This window comes from Dipodomys spectabilis, unplaced genomic scaffold, assembly GCF_019054845.1.
Source record: "Dipodomys spectabilis isolate Male_0828 unplaced genomic scaffold, ASM1905484v1 ptg000001l, whole genome shotgun sequence".
NCBI classification, from domain to species: domain Eukaryota; kingdom Metazoa; phylum Chordata; class Mammalia; order Rodentia; family Heteromyidae; genus Dipodomys; species Dipodomys spectabilis.
In genome coordinates this window covers 29,848,348-29,866,141 of record NW_024870678.1, presented here as the reverse complement: position 1 = coordinate 29,866,141, position 17,794 = coordinate 29,848,348, and the positions used below count along the sequence as shown (strand labels likewise).

General features: G+C 39.3%; 1 protein-coding gene across 1 annotated transcript in view; it reads right to left on the bottom strand.

Moving 5' to 3' along the window:
- The window catches only part of Adgb (androglobin), a 102,270-nt gene that overhangs the window by 49,920 nt on the left and 34,556 nt on the right, over positions 1 to 17,794 (bottom strand). Inside the window, exons 10-13 of the mRNA XM_042673911.1 lie at positions 11,645 to 11,739; positions 9,465 to 9,639; positions 7,724 to 7,814; positions 1,511 to 1,640 (exon numbers count right to left, since the gene is read on the bottom strand). Coding sequence (XP_042529845.1) covers positions 1,511 to 1,640; positions 7,724 to 7,814; positions 9,465 to 9,639; positions 11,645 to 11,739 — 491 coding nt within the window. The remainder of the gene's footprint in view (positions 1 to 1,510; positions 1,641 to 7,723; positions 7,815 to 9,464; positions 9,640 to 11,644; positions 11,740 to 17,794) is intronic.

The window sequence follows — 17,794 nt, the reverse complement described above, 5'->3', positions numbered from 1 at the left end:
GCAGTAAAATTTTGGATAATGGAGAGTGATTTGACAGAAGGGTTAAGATCACTAAGTGGTAGCTTGGAGCAAGCCTGTCCCAGAGTCATGTCCTAACCTAGTGTCTAGTCTGGCCCACAGATAGATTTCAAAAGTATCTGTTACCATCGATGCTTAAAACAAATGCACCTGTAAGTATTTTCTTCAGTTATTAACGTATCATTGTAGACAAATATAGATGTTGGTTGTGCTGGGCCTGAAGCTTGCTCTACCACTTGGACTACACCTCTAGTCCCCCGCTTTGCCACAGTTATTTCTGAGGTATGGTCTTGCTTTAGGCCTGGGCTGTACTGAGCTGTGCCTCTCTAAGTCACCAGGATGACAGGAACACACCACTGCACCTAGTCCCTGTGGCTGAGATGACAGGCAAACATCGCCCTGCCCAGTCAGTTTTGGGGATAGTTCACATCTTCCAATTTCTGCCTGCCAAGTAGCTGGGGTCACAAGCTTGAACCACTGTGCTCAGGTCACACTATTACTAACACTCTATCCACAAACAAAATGACCATGTTCGGTATTATACAGAAGGTGTTGCAGATACCAAAGAACCTGTATACTGGTTACTATTGCGAAGGTATGGCAGTTCTTGATTATTATTTTTCACGTGGTCCTATCTCTTGCATATTCCAGCGGCCAGCCTCAGCAGCTAAGCTTTGTGGTCATTTGCTTGCCAGACAGGGCAGTTGTGTGTTCTCAGGATGGCAATGCACACACCTATCTGGCTTTCCAACTGTGCCTATCACTCACTCACAGTTAATAAATACAGACAGAGAGGAGTTGATTTCATTCAGGAATATTCGGGCCTCATATAAATACTAAAGGGAGTCACTGCACATGCAGCATTATCTATCCTGTACATATGTGTGGAGGAGACACTTAAGAATTGAGGACTAGGGATGTAACAATGATAGAATGTTTGCCTATCATATGTGAGGCTCTGGGTTCAATCACTGGTACTGCAAATAAATGAGTAAGTAAATGAAATATGCTACCATTGATCGCAAAAGGATAAATGAGAAGCAGTAATGTAAACATTAATAATAATAATAAATCAATGAATGAACTGTGAGACACAATTTATACACAAGTTTCACAAATATTACATTAAGTGACAGAAGTCAAAAATACAAAAAGAGACATTTAACATCATACAGTAACTGAGTAAGTTAAGTAACTAAATAATTAAGTTAATGTTTTATGAATATCTTAAGTATGTATGCATTTCTCAAAATTAGAAAAACATGGAATTGGATTAGTAGCAATGTTAGATCAGTAGCACATAAGACAATGACCCACAAGAGACACAAAGCACTTTTATAGCAGTTGAATAGTTCATTTTTGAACTTGACGTACCTATGTATGCTTTTTAAAAGCATTATCTATCCTGTTTATGTGCACGTAATATGTTCTTTTCTACACATATTTCACAACTTGAGGGAAAAAATCCTAAAATTAAAGGTTGGGCCAATACCTGAGATGGAGCTATTATTACTTGATCTAATTCTGCTTGAGTTAAGCTTGCATTTTCCTCATTTTCTGAGACAGAAGGTAAACCGGATCCTCGAGGTATGCCTTTCTTAATAACAGATTGCACATAATGCCTAACAGAGGAAAAACCACAAGACTTTGGTTATTGTAAACCCTTCTTTCATGTTACCAATAACAATAGTTTTTGTCAGCGAAAGTTCTATTTTATTCATTTTGTCATTCTCACATTTTTTGTTGTTTTGTTTTTTTTTGGTCGGTCATGGGGCTTGAACTCTGGGCCTGGGCACTGTCCCTCAGCTCTTCAGCTCAAGGCGAACGCTCTACCACTTGAGCTACAGTGCCACTTCCGGTTTTCTGGTGGTTTATTGGAGATAAGAGTCTCATGGTCTCTTCTGCCCGGGCTGGCTTTGAAACCGGATCCTCAGATCTCAGCCTCCTGAGTAGCTAGGATTACAGGCGTGCCACCAGCGCCCGGCTCATTCTCACATTTTTACAAAGAGTAATTTTTGAACTTAAAGTGAGGACACTGAACTGTGATATATACACACATATTGCTGCAGTCAATGTATTGGAGTAAAGATTTTCTGGGAACACAGCATAATGCTATGGGAGTCATCAGGATGCTGATCAAAACCTAGGAATTTGATATTCAGCATTTGTTTAATTAATTATCAGAGTCTATTAGTGAAATAGGGCTCAGGGTCAGAAGGTTAATTCTAGGCCTTAGCACTTAAGTTTGTAACTGTGAAATTCATACTGCCATCCCAAGTGCTTAACACTTCCTTTCAATTTCTTGCTGATATGATCACAGCTCTCCATTTCCATAGCTAGAGTGTATGGGTACCATAAAAATATTTGAATTAGTGTATTTTAGATGTGCTTTCCTAAGACAGAATTAAATTCTAAGCCTACATACTTCATGACTAAATGTCTCTGTTCGCATTAAGCTACCACTAGAGGGTAGCACACACATATTGATGGAACTCCAGGCTCCAGGACTGTCAACAAATGGGCAGGCCTGGCTTATTGCTACAGTGACAGCATTCTGATGAAAACAGCATGCATATTACAGCAGTCATTTCCAAAGGCTGCCTAGGAAAGAGCTTTCTTTCATGTTGACCTGAGATCTCTGACTGCACAGCAAGGCAGGACCAGGGACATGACTTTCACAAGGTGAAATGCCTTTCACATAGTTTTGCAGCATGAATATTCAGATAAATTCATAACAGACTCCAGCAGGGAAGAGATTAGTGAATCTCATCAAGTGATGAAGTTACCTGTTTCTAGATATTAGGAATTCATCCACCTTAATCAAGTAATAAAGCTGAAGGAAGCTAGTAGACAATCAGGTAAGGGTAACTCAGGGGATTAAGGCTCTGAAATAAACCCATTTGTGGACTCAATAGACACAGCATCTTCAAGTCTACATATGACCATATAAAGTGTAGAATATTTATCTTGGTAGTCTGAAGCTGTCATTTTTTTATAATGCATATAATCTCTATTTAATATGCAAAGTTCATCAGGCAAAAGATTTAAGAAGTACTTGGATGGAAAAGTCATCAGTGCAGTAGATATGATGCTTAATTTTAGTGAAAACGTGAATGAATCAAGGTATAGCTAGCTAACCAATGAGGCTTTATTTCTGGGTGTGTCGGGAAGGGGCTTCTGGGGGAGGTTGGCATGTAAGTTCAGGGGAGGGGGGGAGGAATTAGTGGGAAAAGTCTGTCCTCAATGTGGGCAGGGTATTGTAGCAGCTGTGGGTTAGAAGATCAGAAGAGAGTAGTAGGTGCTGCTCTCTGTGACATCAGATTTCCAGATGCTTTGCTCTTTGGAACCTATAGAACTTGCATGGAAGATCTTTAGGTTCTCAGGCCTTCTACTTCAGAGGAAGAGCTAGACTGCCAGCTTCGGTGGTAGCGAGGCCTTCAGAGCTGAGTTCTCTACCTTGCAGATAGATGGTCTATCATGGAACTTCCTAGCTTCCACAATCAAGCAAGCCAATTCCTCTTGTCTATCGACAGACATCCATCTATCTATCCATCTCCCCTTCTTTCATCCAATCATCCATCTATCCATCAATCCACCCACTCATCCATTTTTATTTACCTATTTATCTACTCATCCCTATCTATCAATCAATCAATCTATCTATCTGTCAGTCTGTCTGTCTTTCTGTCTTTCTATCTCTCCATCTATCAATCCATCATATTGGTTCTTTACCCCCTGGAGAATACTAGATAATATGGTGTTATAACTTTAAACATTATACTAATTAGAATAATCATTAAATGTTAATACTTTTTATTTTTGAAAATATTTGCTGTGTACCATAGGCCAATTGTGTCCCTGTAAAATTCATCTGTTAAATCCTAATTTTCTACGTATTTGGAAGGCAGTCTTTGTGAGGTCATGAGAAAGAGCAAGAGAAAGAGAGAGACAGACAGACAGAAAGAAAGACAGACAGAGACAGAGAGTCTTCATGGATGGAAGCAGTGCTCTGACTAAAGAGATCATAGAGCATTCCAGGGTACCGAGAAAAAAGTGGTCATTGTCCTGTGACACAGGATGAGGCCAGGTCCTATCAGCTGTCCTGGGCTCTGGACCTTGGACTTCTTAACCTCTAGGACTGTAAGAAATAAATTGTTCTTGCTTATAAGCCTCCAGCCTATGTCGGTTAGAGCAGAATAAACAGACTAAAATAGTATATGTGGTATTATATATGAAAGAATTTAGCATGGTACATAATCTTTAAACTTTCAATGTACAGCTTAAAATTTAATTTTTGTTAGATAATCATGTTAAAAAGACACATGAAAATTTTAGTTCATGTTTAGGATAAATGACTTTCTATAAGTACATAGGCTTGATTATTTGGCTATTTTGTGATAGTTTAAATATTTGGCAAGTTTTATTGCTACAGTGTTTGGCTTTTGAAGTAAAGGGAAAACAAAACACAGTGAAGTTGTAACTACAATTTTAAATGTTTAACTTACTTTAACTCTTCATAGAAATTAACATTTCTTATGAATCAATATTTAGATTGAAGCAAATGTTTGATTTATACTAAACTTTCAAATGTGTAGTGACAAAAATGTTTATATATTTATTGTTGCAGCACTGAGGTTTGAGCTCAAGGCTTTATGCTTGCTAGGCAAGGGCCCTACCACCTGAGCCTCAGCTTCAGCCCTTTTTGCTTCATTTATTTTTCAGTTAAGGTCTCAAGTTTTTGTCTAGTCTATCCATAGCTTGGGTTGCAGGCATGTGTCACCAAGGATAGAGCTCTTATAAATGAGATTAATGCTACAGTAAAAGGGATGTCCTCTAAGGGATGGTCATGGTAGTTCATACTTGTAATTCTATATACTCAGGTAGTATAGATGAAGAGGACCACAGTTGAAGGCCAGCCAACACCAAAGGTTAACAAAATTCTATCTCAAAAAAATCAGGTGGGGGGCTGGGAAGGTGGCTCAGTGGTAGAGCGCTTGCCTTGCATGCATGAGGCCCTGGGTTCGATTTCTCAGCACCACATAAGCAAAAAGAAAAAGCCGGAAGTGGCACTGTGGCTCAAGTGGTAGAGCGCTAGCATTGAGCTGAAGAGCTGAGGGACAGCGCCCAGGCCCAGAGTTCAGGCCCCACGACTGGACCCAAAAAAAATCAGGTGGGCTGGAGCTGGTGGCTTATGCCTGTAATCCTAGTTACTCAGGAGGCTGAGATCTGAAGATTGAGATTCAAAGGCAGCCTGAGCAGAAGATAAGTCCTGAGACTTATCTCCAGTTAATCACAGAAAGAGCTGGAAGTGGTACAGTGGCTCAAGTGGTAGAGTGCTAGCCTTGAGCAAAAAGAGCTCAGGACAGCACCTAGGCCCTGAATTCAAGCCTCAGGACTAACAAAAAATGAAAAAAAAAATGAAAAATAAAATAAGGTGCACATGGCAGTATCTCTCTGGAACCCCAGGTATGTGAGAGGCTTAGGTGGTGTGGTTCAAGGCAAGCCTGGGCTAAAAAGCTAGATTTTCTGAGAAAAACAATAGCAAGTTTAAAGGTATGGCTCAAGTGGTATAGCAGTTGCTCAGCAAGTACAAGACTCTGAGTTAAAACTCTAGTGAATCAAGGACCCCATCAAAACAGATCCCATTTGTGCTTTCCACTGTCTGAGTTCAGAGGCAGCAAGTGGGCACCTTCAAGGAGGAAATGGGGCCTTATCAAATCTTGGTATTCAGCTTCCTGGCCTCCAGAAGTATGAGGCAAATATTTATTATTAACAAGTGACCTGCTGTTTTTGTGTTTGTATGTTTGTTTGGGTCGTGGGGCTTGGATTCTGGGCCTGGCTGCTGTTCCTCTCAGCTCTTCAGCTCCAGGTTACTAGCACTCTACCACTTGAGCCACAGCTCCACTTCTGGTTTTCTGGAGGTTTATTGGAGACTTTCCTGCCCACGCTGGCTTTGAACCGTAATCATCAGCCTCCTGAGTAGCTAGGATTATAGGTGTGCGCCACGAGTGCCCAGCTGTATATGGCATTATACAATAATTTTGCAATAGCAAAATGAGGCTGAGGAGTAGGGTTGCTACAACTACCTAAAAATGTTGGTACTGTTTTGGAGTTCAGTAATGTGTAGAGGCTAGAAGAGTTTGGAGGTCCCTGCTAAAAATGCCCATTACTGTGCACATATGTTTAAAGATGATTTTGGAGTGAGCCTAGCCAGGATGTAGAGAAAGTCCTAATTTTCTCAGGAAACAGTTGGGTGACTGTGGACAGTAGGAACAGGCTATAGGACTATGAGGGCAAAGCTATCCTGCTGATAAAGTTGCACAGAATGTTTTCTAGTGTTTTCTGGAAGGCCGAACTTATGAAAGAGGAAGTTAGATATTTGGCTGAAGAACTTTCTGAGCAAAGTGTTAAAGTTGGGGATTAGTTTCTCTTGGCTTCTTACAGTGAAATTCTAAGAGAGAAAATTACTGTATCACAGAATTGTTACTCAAACAGGAAGAAAAATTTTGAAAATATATGTTGATGTTGGAAAAAAATAAAGAAGCCTATCCACAGGCTTCTACACAGGAAGTGTGGACAAATTTGACAAGAAGATAAGTGTAAGTCAGTTCTTTCTGCCAGAGAAGCTGGGATCTATCTGTTCATCAAGACAATGGAGAGATTAGTAAAATGCCCAAACTCAGCTTGGGACTTCTTGTTAAAGATAATGGAGGAACGATCCAAAGGTATTTGGGATCATTGCTGTCCTTCTTGTCCCATACCCAGAGTGTGAAGTCTTGGTAAATGAAGTGGAACCATTTCAAAGAAGCCCTTCCGCAACCCTCCTCCACCTGTATTTCATGGGCTTTACACAGCACATTTTACTGCTGGGCTCCTTGTCCCCAGGTGTGGCTCTGAAAGGCCATAGACCATGGAGAAGAAGGTAAAAGAAAAGGCTTTGAGAATGTAGTCAGTAAGGTGGCAGCAACACAAAACAAATATGATGGAACAGGAGCGCACCAAGAGAAAAAGAACTAAGAAGCCAGGCATGGTAATTCACAACTATAATCCTAGCCCATGAGAGGCAGAGGCAGGAGGATCTCAAATTTAAGGTGAACCAACACTACAGTGAGATCTGTCTACAGTCTCACCGAGTACAGACACAAACAGATCTCCAAGATCAGAGCCCTTATGACCACACTGAACCTTAGTCATTTTCCTAAAGGTGTGCTCTCTATATCAAGACACACAGGGTTAGGACTTCAACATACAAATCTGGATAGAAATCAAGCATGTAGCTGGGCGTCAGTGGCTCACGCCTGTATTCCTAGCTACTCAGGAGGTTGAGAGCTGAGGATCATGGTTCAAAGCCAGCCTGGACAGTAAAGTCCATGAGACTCTTATCTCCAATAAAACCACTAGAAAAAGAGGCGCTGTGGCTCAAGAGGTAGAGCACTCACCTTGAGCTGAAGAGCGCAGGGATAGAGCCAAGGCCCAGAGTTCAAGCCCCAGTACCAAAAAAAAAAAAAGAAATCAGAAATCAAGCATGTCATGTACAGCACTCACACATACAATGACAAGTATTTATACATGTATATACACACATTATGTTTCAAATTTTTTCTTCAGTTCTTAATTCTATTTATTATTATTTTTAACCATACGTATCATAAAATACCTTTTCGTTAGAGAGGCAGATTTGTGAAAAAGGATGCTATCTACTTACGTTTCTGTCGGAATTGTAAATGGAGGCATCCTATAATTCAAAAATGGACTTGAAATCTCAAGAAACTGTTCAGGCTTCTTTATTACTGCTTCTGGAAAATAGCAATTAGGAAGTGTGATATACAGGGTTTTTTTTAGCCTTTCAGACTTGTATGCAAAATTTAGCATTTAATGTAATGCTAATTAGATTGACAATTTACCCAGCAAATGTTAGTAGAATGCACAAGGATATCTAAATCTTTATTGAGAGAGAACATAGTTCTTGCCAATGCTACATGTTTTTGTCTGCACCTTCTCTGCTTCCCAAATGGTGACTGAAATGGATCTCAAGGGGGAATGTTAGTAATGTCTTACTGGATTATCACTTGGCATTTGCTGCTGTTGTCAAGTGCAGAAACAATTTCCTATAACATTGATTTACTTAAAAATATATTCCCTGGGCTAGGAAGGTGGCTCAGTGGAAGAGCGCTTGCCTTGCATGAATGAGGCCCTGGGTTCGATTCCTCAGCACCACATAAGCAAAAAGAAAAAAGCCAGAAGTGGTGCTGTGGCTCAAGTGGTAGAGCACTAGCCTTGAGCTGAAGAGCTGAGGGACGGTGCCCAGGCCCAGAGTTCAGGCCCCACGACCGGACCCCCCAAAAAATGTGTACATATATATTCCCTTAGTTAACCTTTACACCACAGATGCTAAGAACGCAACAAGGAACTATGAATGTGTAGGTTGTTGGGGAAGGTCATGGTGAATCTGTGGACAATTCTAGTCTGAAGCTGGGCTAAAAGTAGCAAATTCTCAGTGGGAAAGAGACACAGGCAGATACTGTGGCCCCTAGACTGTGGTGGATACTGAAATTAGATGTGTAGGGGCATTATAAGAAAAAAAAAACTGGAGTTATCCCATAGTGTGCATAGATTTTCTCAATCATTCTGCACTAAAATAATCCACCTACCCTCTTTTTTGTTAATTTTTCCTTTATATATTAAGCTCCACAGAGAAGAGAAGGACAACTGTATCACAAACCCTACGATGGGACACTGTCATGAAATCTCATCGAAAGTCAGATTGTTCTCCCCTCATTTACAAAGAATGATTACTTACATAAACTAATAAAAATGTTAAAAAATAAACTTACATAAACTAATAAAAATGTTAAAAAATAAATTAATTAGAACATACACATATGTTTCATAGTCTTCCTTTCATTGAGCCATTCCTTTATGCTTGAATGTAGATCTGAAATATTAGTTCTGTTTAATGAAAATACAGCCATCCCTTGCCCTGGGCCCATGGAACCTACTTATTTTCGAGGACAAGGGTCACTCACTAAGTGGCCATGCAAGTGCAACAGCATTAACAGGAGCCATTTAGGATCAGACTTCTATCCTTTCAGAAATTCTAATTACAAACGGATGATTTCCACATTATGTTCTCCATGATAGTCGGTGGTGATGTTCATGTAGTGATGTACTCGTGTTTGGAAGTCATTCCAGTACCTTAATAAATTCAATTGAAGTTTCTGTGTTTTCTGCTATCAGCCCTTCTAATAAGAGCAGTGCCATCACCTAAAGAATGATCTGATCCGTCCATTTAGACAGGATCAAACTATCTGACTTCTGAGATTACAGAATGAATCCTTAAACAACATAATTTGGACATAAGATTCAAGTAGGTTTTAGGTGTAATGTTGGGTGGTTTGGCTGTCACGGCGGTCATTAGGACAATTTTCAGACAACACAATGCTTACCTTGAGCTTCATCTGTGATCACAGTTTCCTTCTGTTGCCGGACAAGTTTCCAGGGGGGTATGGGCGGTGGCTTAGGCGGTGCCACAAGGGGGCAGGAACGACTTCGAGTCACCAGCACAGGATGGCTGCAGATGTGGGAAAGTCCATATTCTCGAAGTTTCTCCGCAGAAGTTGCCTAGAATATGGAAAGAGGCTCAAAATGATCCCTGCAGTTGCCTCTGGTACTGGAAACAACACTTTCATCAATAGAGAAATACTATTACCACAACTGTGGCAAAAAAATAAACAACTGCCCACATTGCTATCTCTCCTAATGTAAGCTTGATAACCAGTTCCATTGCTTCCACCTTTAACTTTCCTGGGGCCTAGTGTCTTATTGGAACAGTGAAGAATTAGAACTAGGACATTTCATTCCTAAAAACAACTGGAAAAAAGCTTACCAATATCTGTGCTTGTCCAAAATGAGGTCATTTTTACATGTTAAAGCTTTAATATTGTGTTAATGATAATAATTAGTGTTAATTATATTAACATAATATATACTCTAGCACATTATTCTGGTGGATTTTTATTCATAGGAATGTGTTCCACTTAAACAAGAGAATAGAAGAAAAAGGAAGAAGAGCAAAGGAGCAGGAGGAGGAAATGAGAAGGACAACATTACAGCCCCAGGCTGATCTAAAACACAGATGTAACTGGCTAGTCATCCCCTTAGAATATTTATGTATCAATCTAATTTCCCTTCAGCTCTTTCTATGTAGTCAAAGGAGTATTTATACGCGGTGACATCACTGTACCACCTAATCTTTAACTGCCACACAGTGGCATTAGAACACATCGAATCTTAGCAATAAGGTGGTCAACACCTAAAATTCCCTACTAGGGACAGGAGTCAATAAGTACTAGTCTAACCCATATACAGTAATTTGATACACTTTGCCATAAAAAAGAAGAAAAATGTTTATTAGTTTTTTCCCCTTAAGAACAAAAGGCACTCTTTAAGAAATAGTGGAACTCCATAAACATTATTTACCAATTGAAATATTATATTGGCCAAAATGAACACCTTGGGAAAAAGCTAATAATATGTTGTTAAATAAAAAGATGATTTATAATTGGAGCCTAAAATATAATTCTACTCTTTAAAAAGCATGTACAAAAAAAGCATATACACCTATGACACAGAATATGTAAATAAAGATTAAAGGATCCATCTCCAAATGCCAACAGTGGCCTATGCCTAGGTATTTATACTTTGCATATTTATTTGCATATTCATTCCCTTTTGCCTTTAGCTACATTTGCTAAATTTCCCATAAGCTGATAAATTTAGAGGAACATAGGAAGTAGTGTTTGTGTGATTTTTATGATAAGATAAATTCTGCTGTGGTTATCATGCCTAAGAAAAAATTAATCTATGTTTTGATATGCAAATTTACATAGCTGGATTTGGTGGCTTATACCTATAACCCTAGATACTAAAGAGGTTAAGATCTGTGGTCTTGGTTCAAAGCCAACCTGAGCAAGAAAGAACATGAGACTCTTAAGTCCAAATAACCAGCAAAAAGCCAGAATGGTAGACTGCCAGTCTTAAGAAAAAAAATCTAAGGTCTGGGGTAAAGACCCAGTACTGGCATGCACACACAGAGCAAATACATGTGTACTATAAACAGTTCAATATGTTTCAATAAAAACTTTAAAGAGGGGCTGGGAAGGTGGCTCAGTGGTAGAGTGCATGCATAAGACCCTGGGTTTGATTCCTCAGCACCACATAAGCAGAAAAAGCCAGAAGTGAAGCTGTGGCTCCAGTGGTAGAGTGCTAGCCTTGAGCTGAAGAGCTGAGGGACAGCACCCAGGCCCAGAGTTCAAGTCCCATGACCAACAAAAAAAATTTAAAGAAGAGATATGTGTGATCTATTTATGGGAAAGCTGTTAATTATTCAGGAATGATTTGATTTTTATGACTTTCACTGAAATAGAAAAAAGTATGTACCTATCATTTTGTATATAATAGAAAACTCTTCAGAAAGGAAAACTGAACATCTGTAGACTTGTGCTTTTCTGTTGGAAGTACTGTGATTATCTAAGCTAATTTGGATGTACTGTAGATCAAGTAATCCTACTCCCATCCTGCACATATACATACAACTTAAATGAAATTCTTGATCTTGAATACTTGCCATCTTCTCTAATGTAAAGATCTTGTTTTCAAACAAATAGAGAGGTGTAAAGGTAGCATAGACAACCATGTAGGGGGTCTGTGCTGCAGAAGAACCTGGAAAACAAGCACATGCAAACTCCAATCAAAATGATTCTACACAGACACCTTCTGTGTTCTCACATGGCCTCTGTATTGTGTTGGGAGAAATGGGAGGGAGTGATGGGAGAGATCAATAGGAAGAAGAAGCAGGAGGAGGAGGGAGGGAGGGGAGAGAGCAGGAGAAGAAAGGGGGAAGAGGGAGAAGCAGGACAGAAGGGGCGAGAGGCAAGAATCTAGTGTCTGTTTTTAGAAGAATTAGGATCCCACCCATATGACTTTAATCTTAACTACCTCTCTAAAGAATTATATACAAATACAGCCATAATGGAGGTTAGGACTTCAACATTTTACCCCCTGCCCTAAATTCATGTCCTTCTCACAAGCACTTATCCTGTCCCAACAGTACCAGCCAGCACTGTTCCATTCCATTCCACTGAATATCATTTAAGACATGAGAACGAATTAAGGTATAACTCATCCTGAGGCAAATTTTTCTCTTGCAATTCTTCCACAGCTAAGACCTGTGATAACAGACAAATTATGAGCTTCCAAGTCACAGTGCTGAGACAAGCATAGGGTGGACATTGGGGAAGGGTGATGGGTCCCAAGAATATCAAGATTCCTTGCCATTTCGTTCCATTCAACCTTAAGGCTAGATTATCTGTCTTCTGGCTCCACTGTTCCCCTATAGTCTTGTGCATAGTTCTATCTCTTTGACTAAGGGTAGAATTCTTGCCTGGCAACCTTTCACAGATGGCTTCACCCACAGAAACCATGGCTCTGAGACCTACCTGAAGCAAGGATATATGTCACTCTACCCTCTAAAATGAAGGTGGAAGCAGCTCTGTTCCTTGGGAATGTAGTAATCTTTTGGTTAGAAGGATAACGCATGCTCATGTTCAAAGCCATGGTCCTATGGTTTTGTCTGGTAGAATTCTAGAAGTTCAGTAGTGTTCCTTCATTACATTCTGTTTTCTCTGTCCCCAAACTGGCAGTGCCTCTGAGGGTATAATGAATTTCTATTCCTATTCTTTGCTGACATGGCTGACTGATTCCCTGGGTAATTTCCTTATGGAGTAACTTTCAATACACACACTTGTACAAGTTTTCTCATTTTTCACAATAAGGTTAGACTGAGAATTTTTTAAATCTTCAAGTTCTTGTTCCTTTTTATTACTGTGATTTCTTCAAATTATCTTTTCTTTCATCCTTTACTGTACATGCTAAGGAGAAGCTGATTTTACTTAATCCCACACCCCTATTGGGTAAATATTCAAAGGGACATACATCAATATACATGAAAACTACCTGCACACATTTATCACAGTACCACTCATAGTAACCAAACAGTAGACTCCACTGAGATGATCAACATCACAAGAATGGGGAAAGAAGATATGGTACATATATACCACAGACTATTACAGACACAAAGAAAAATGAAACCATATAATTTTCAGGAAAATGGATGGAATTGGAGAACATTATGTTGAGTGATATAACTCAAGCTTAAAAAGCCAAATACCTTACATTTTCATGCATTTGGGTACATAGTGAGACTCTGTCTCAAGAAACAAACAAAAGCAATGCCCAATTCATAACTGTGACATAAACTGTGTTGCTGAGGCACTGCTTTGTATTCCAAGAAAATAATATATTTCACATGCGGTTGCAATATTTAGTGTTAACATGTTACAAACCTCATTGTTTTCTAGCACTGGTGTCTCACACCTGTAATCCTTGCTACTCAGAAGGCTGAGATTTGCAGGATCCCAGATTGAAGAAGGCCAGGGCGAAAAGAGAAGTTTGTTAGACTCCATCTCCAAAAGAGCCAGATGAAAGCAAGGTGGAAGATGCGTCCTAAGAAGTGCGACATCAGGCAAGCAAGCAGGTTTAGCAAGCTCAAACCCTGGTACCAGCAAAACAAACGAGCAAACAAACCCCCAAAGATCAATGTTAAGAGTAAATTTTAAGATATTTAAGTGGAATACCCTGGACACAGAAGAACCAGAATAGGAGCTGGTTATAGGCTCTGGCATCAGAATACTGGTGCTATCAGTTTACTGTCAACCTATAAGATCTGGGTAGTAATTTTTAAGCTAAGTTTTATACAGGATTTGAGATGGGGTCTTGCCAGGGAATCCAGGCTGGCATAAACTTAGAGTCTTGCCTCTGTCTCCCAAATTCGAGGTTTACATGTATGAGCCATCACTCCTGGTTCGGGTTCTATTCGTTTTAGAAGTGGGGCTCTGGGATGCCGAAACTCCCTGAAATGTCATGTATAACACTGCACAGGGAAGAGAAGGGGAGGGGAGAAGGGGAGAACAGGAGAGGAAGAGCCACACTCCCCCTTTCATTCATTCTTGCAATAATGGCATTAATCCATTTACCCTGCCCACATGGCTTATTCACTGCTCCACTTCCAAACAATGTTTTATTGGGATCAAATTTCTAATCTATGTGCTCTGGAGGATACTTTTTAAAACATAATATTAACTATTTGGGAAAAGAAAGTTCATAATCTTCATAAATTCTCAAGATTCTGTTATCCATAAAAGATATTTGTAGAGTCTTTGTAGTTCATATTTGCTCCATTGTCCCTCTGTAAGTATACTATCTGATTCTGTCAAATATAATATTATATTGCTTTCTGGCTTTCAATAGCAGTGAAGCAAAATGATTTCAAAATACATCAAAGGCAAATATTTGAATCCATCAGCTCTATACTGTCTTTTAGGAACATGAAACAAATCATGGAATTTTTATCTTTCCAGATGCTGAAGTAGCCATTTATTGACCTGTGTAAATACAATCAAGTCTAATAATTAATGAGATAAGATAGACCTTTTTTCCTAAAGAATATTTCAGAAACTCTGCCATAAAATATGCACAAATATTTAAAATGACTTTTATCATTGATTCCTTTTTGTTAAATGTCATAATAAATGGCAATTCCAGCCTGAAACATTGACTCACAGTGAGATAAACTCCACAGTACTACCGAACTCCTACACATCCCTAAGAAGTACTTGTTAGAGGTCATAAATTTCACTCAGGTAGAGACATTAAGTTAATTTCTTTTTTTTGGGGGGGGGTCCAGTTGTGGGCCTGAACTCTGGTCCTGGGCACTGTCCCTCAGCTCTTCAGCTCAAGGCTAGCCCTCTACCACTTGAGCCACAGCGCCACTTCCGGTTTTTTTCTTTTTTGCTTATGTGGTGCTGAGGAATCGAACCCACAGCCTCATGCATGCAAGGCAAGCGCTCTACCACTGAGCCACCTTCCCAGCCCTAAGTTAATTTCTTATAATGGCTAACTTTTATGGAATGCTTACTCTTTGTTCAGCAGTGATCTAAGTAGTCTCACTTATAGGCTATGAAATAAAGTAGTAGTAAGTAGCATCATTTTCAGATAAGCAAACTGAGTTAGAGATAAGTTAAGAAACAGGTCAAGGTGTACATATAAGAAGTGTAAGATATTAAGTATAAAAAGTATAAAATGATACCTGATCTTTTTCTAAATTCTGTTGTATGATCTCTTGTTCTCTGTGGCAACATCCAAACTACTCCTCAGTTAACTCTTATGGGAATGTACTGGTAAGTTATCCAGGATCATGATTTCCCAAGTCCTTTGAAACACTGGCAGGGGCTAATCTATTGGCCCATAATCAGTCCAGATACAAGTATAACTTAGGTAATTCCCAAGAGTAATTTCCTTCTTTGCCTCTGGGGAGGTCATATTCTCAACCGTCTCTGACATAAGACTAGGCCAAGTCCTTTAAGAACTTACTTAGCATTCAATGTTAAAGGGGTTTAAAGTCTTATTACAAGTTATTTTTGTTTAGGAAGTAATCTTTTCAAGTCTATGTTTCTTATCTCCACAATTTCTCTCTTCGTTCATGTATTTTGGAAAAATAAACAATTCTTGTCTGAGTTCATCTTTTATTAAAATGCCTTCCTAAGAGTAGATACTATACACTATCATTATCATTAGTAGTTATTCTAACACTTATATACAAATTCAGGCTGCCTTCTAAGGAGGTCTGGGTTTATCTAAGGGTTTCTCAGGTATAAGTAGATCTATGTTTCCTTGGGCTTCAAACAGATATTTTTTCATTGCCCACTACTCTACTGTGGAATAAATACCACATTATCTCCAGTATATAACTAGTATTGTATATGACTGGTACTCAACATTTGGCTCACATATCATTAATTCTAGCTGCTACAATACTCTAAACTTCATATGATCTTTTTGTACACGATATTGGTTACCTTTGCTTGTATGAAGTAGACAGCCATGAGCCACAGGTTGATTTCTTTAAGTACCATCTTGGGCACTTTGTTTTCACCAACACAGGGCTAGCAAAAAGCAAACGGCTCAAGGGAGCATTTCATGGATCACCAAGAGGTGGTATGCGTTACTGCTGTCCATGTTCCAGAAGCTAGGGTACAAGTACAGGTTGGGGAAATACAGAACTATGTTCTTAGGGAAAGAGAAATTATGACTAGGTAACAGGCTTTCTCATAGTCAGAAAAGATCCCACTTGTTTATCCCACAGAATCCTAGTATAGATAGACTTCCTGATTTTTACTTCTTTGAAATGAAATTTTTAAATGTTAGCTGCCATGCTACTGAATTGATATAACTTTATTAAACAAATTCTGTTATGTTGTAGTCAATAAGCTTACAACAGAACTCAAATCTGTAATATCTCAGATAAACTCATTTTTCTCTAACATCAGAAGGGTCTCAGATATCTTTACTTCTAGTAAGTAAGGGTTTTTAATTCACAATTTGTGCCCTTAAAGCTATATTTCAAATTTGTTTAGAGAATAGTTTTCAGCGGGATTAAATGTTGGTGGTATCAACAGATAACAGAGCAGGGGTAAACCACAGCAGTGAGCAGTATGAGCCTGAGCACAGGAACTCCTGCGTTCATAGCCGAATTCACATTTCCTTGGGAGGTTTGTGCAAGAAATCACATCCAGTACTAAAGAGCTTCCCACTGCGCCAGACAAAGGTCTGAAAAGCAGCCTTCTGGCAGAGATTCATAATCACCAATGATCTATGAGTATAGTTCCTATTCTTTCCTTTGAGAAATGGGAGTGTTGATTGCAGTTATTATGTCGATCTTCAACAATATCTCACATATCCTAGTCTGTAATATATTCCATATGGGTGTGGGTGTGTACAGTGCATCTCTTCCTATGGATGTGGTTATGTACCACTGTGTTGCCTAGTTTTCCTTTAATGAGAGCTTACATTGCCATTATCATGTCTCTCTTCAATAGTCTCTTACAGATCCTCATCTGGAATGTGTTTCATATGCATGTAGCTGTGCACAGTGTATCTCTACCTGTGGGTGCGAGGGTATACAGTGCATGTTCTGGTCATTTTCCTGAGAAATGGGAGCTTATACTGCAGTCATCCTGTTCCACTTCCACACTCCATGGGAGGGTGGAAACATGTGGCTAAGTGTGTACACATGCATGTGACTTGGGATGCTGAGTTTTGGACTAGGTGCAATTATTAGACAGTAATTGGGTTGCGATTGCTAGTGAGTGGTAAATACATTACCTATGTGGAAACAAGCAATATGGACATCCAGTGTTCAGGAAAGTGAGATGTAGCAGATGTTAACCATTGTTTAGGAAATGGTTTTTTTTTCCCCTCTGAAACACTCAGCCAGATGATATTTCCAGACTTTGGTTACAGTGACGTGCAGCCACGGAAGCCAATTATAATCAATGCAAAGTGAGCAGAAGTCATACACAATACAGCTGGATTTGCCCTTATAAAATCTTACACTTGCATTCCCCCTCCTTTTTGGCTTTCTGCTGGAACAAAGCTTTACAATTCACCTTGCTGAGAGTGTCAGATGGAAAGAACATGAGACAGAGACTCAAACACTAATAAGAACAGAATACCTGGTGGTCAAAAACACTAGCTTTAGCTTTTATGTTACTGATAAAGAAATATGCATGCTGTTTGAGCCATTTGTAAATTACCCCATGAACACATTTATTTGAAAATAATGAAATGAAAAAAATTCCTTAAATGTATATTAAGC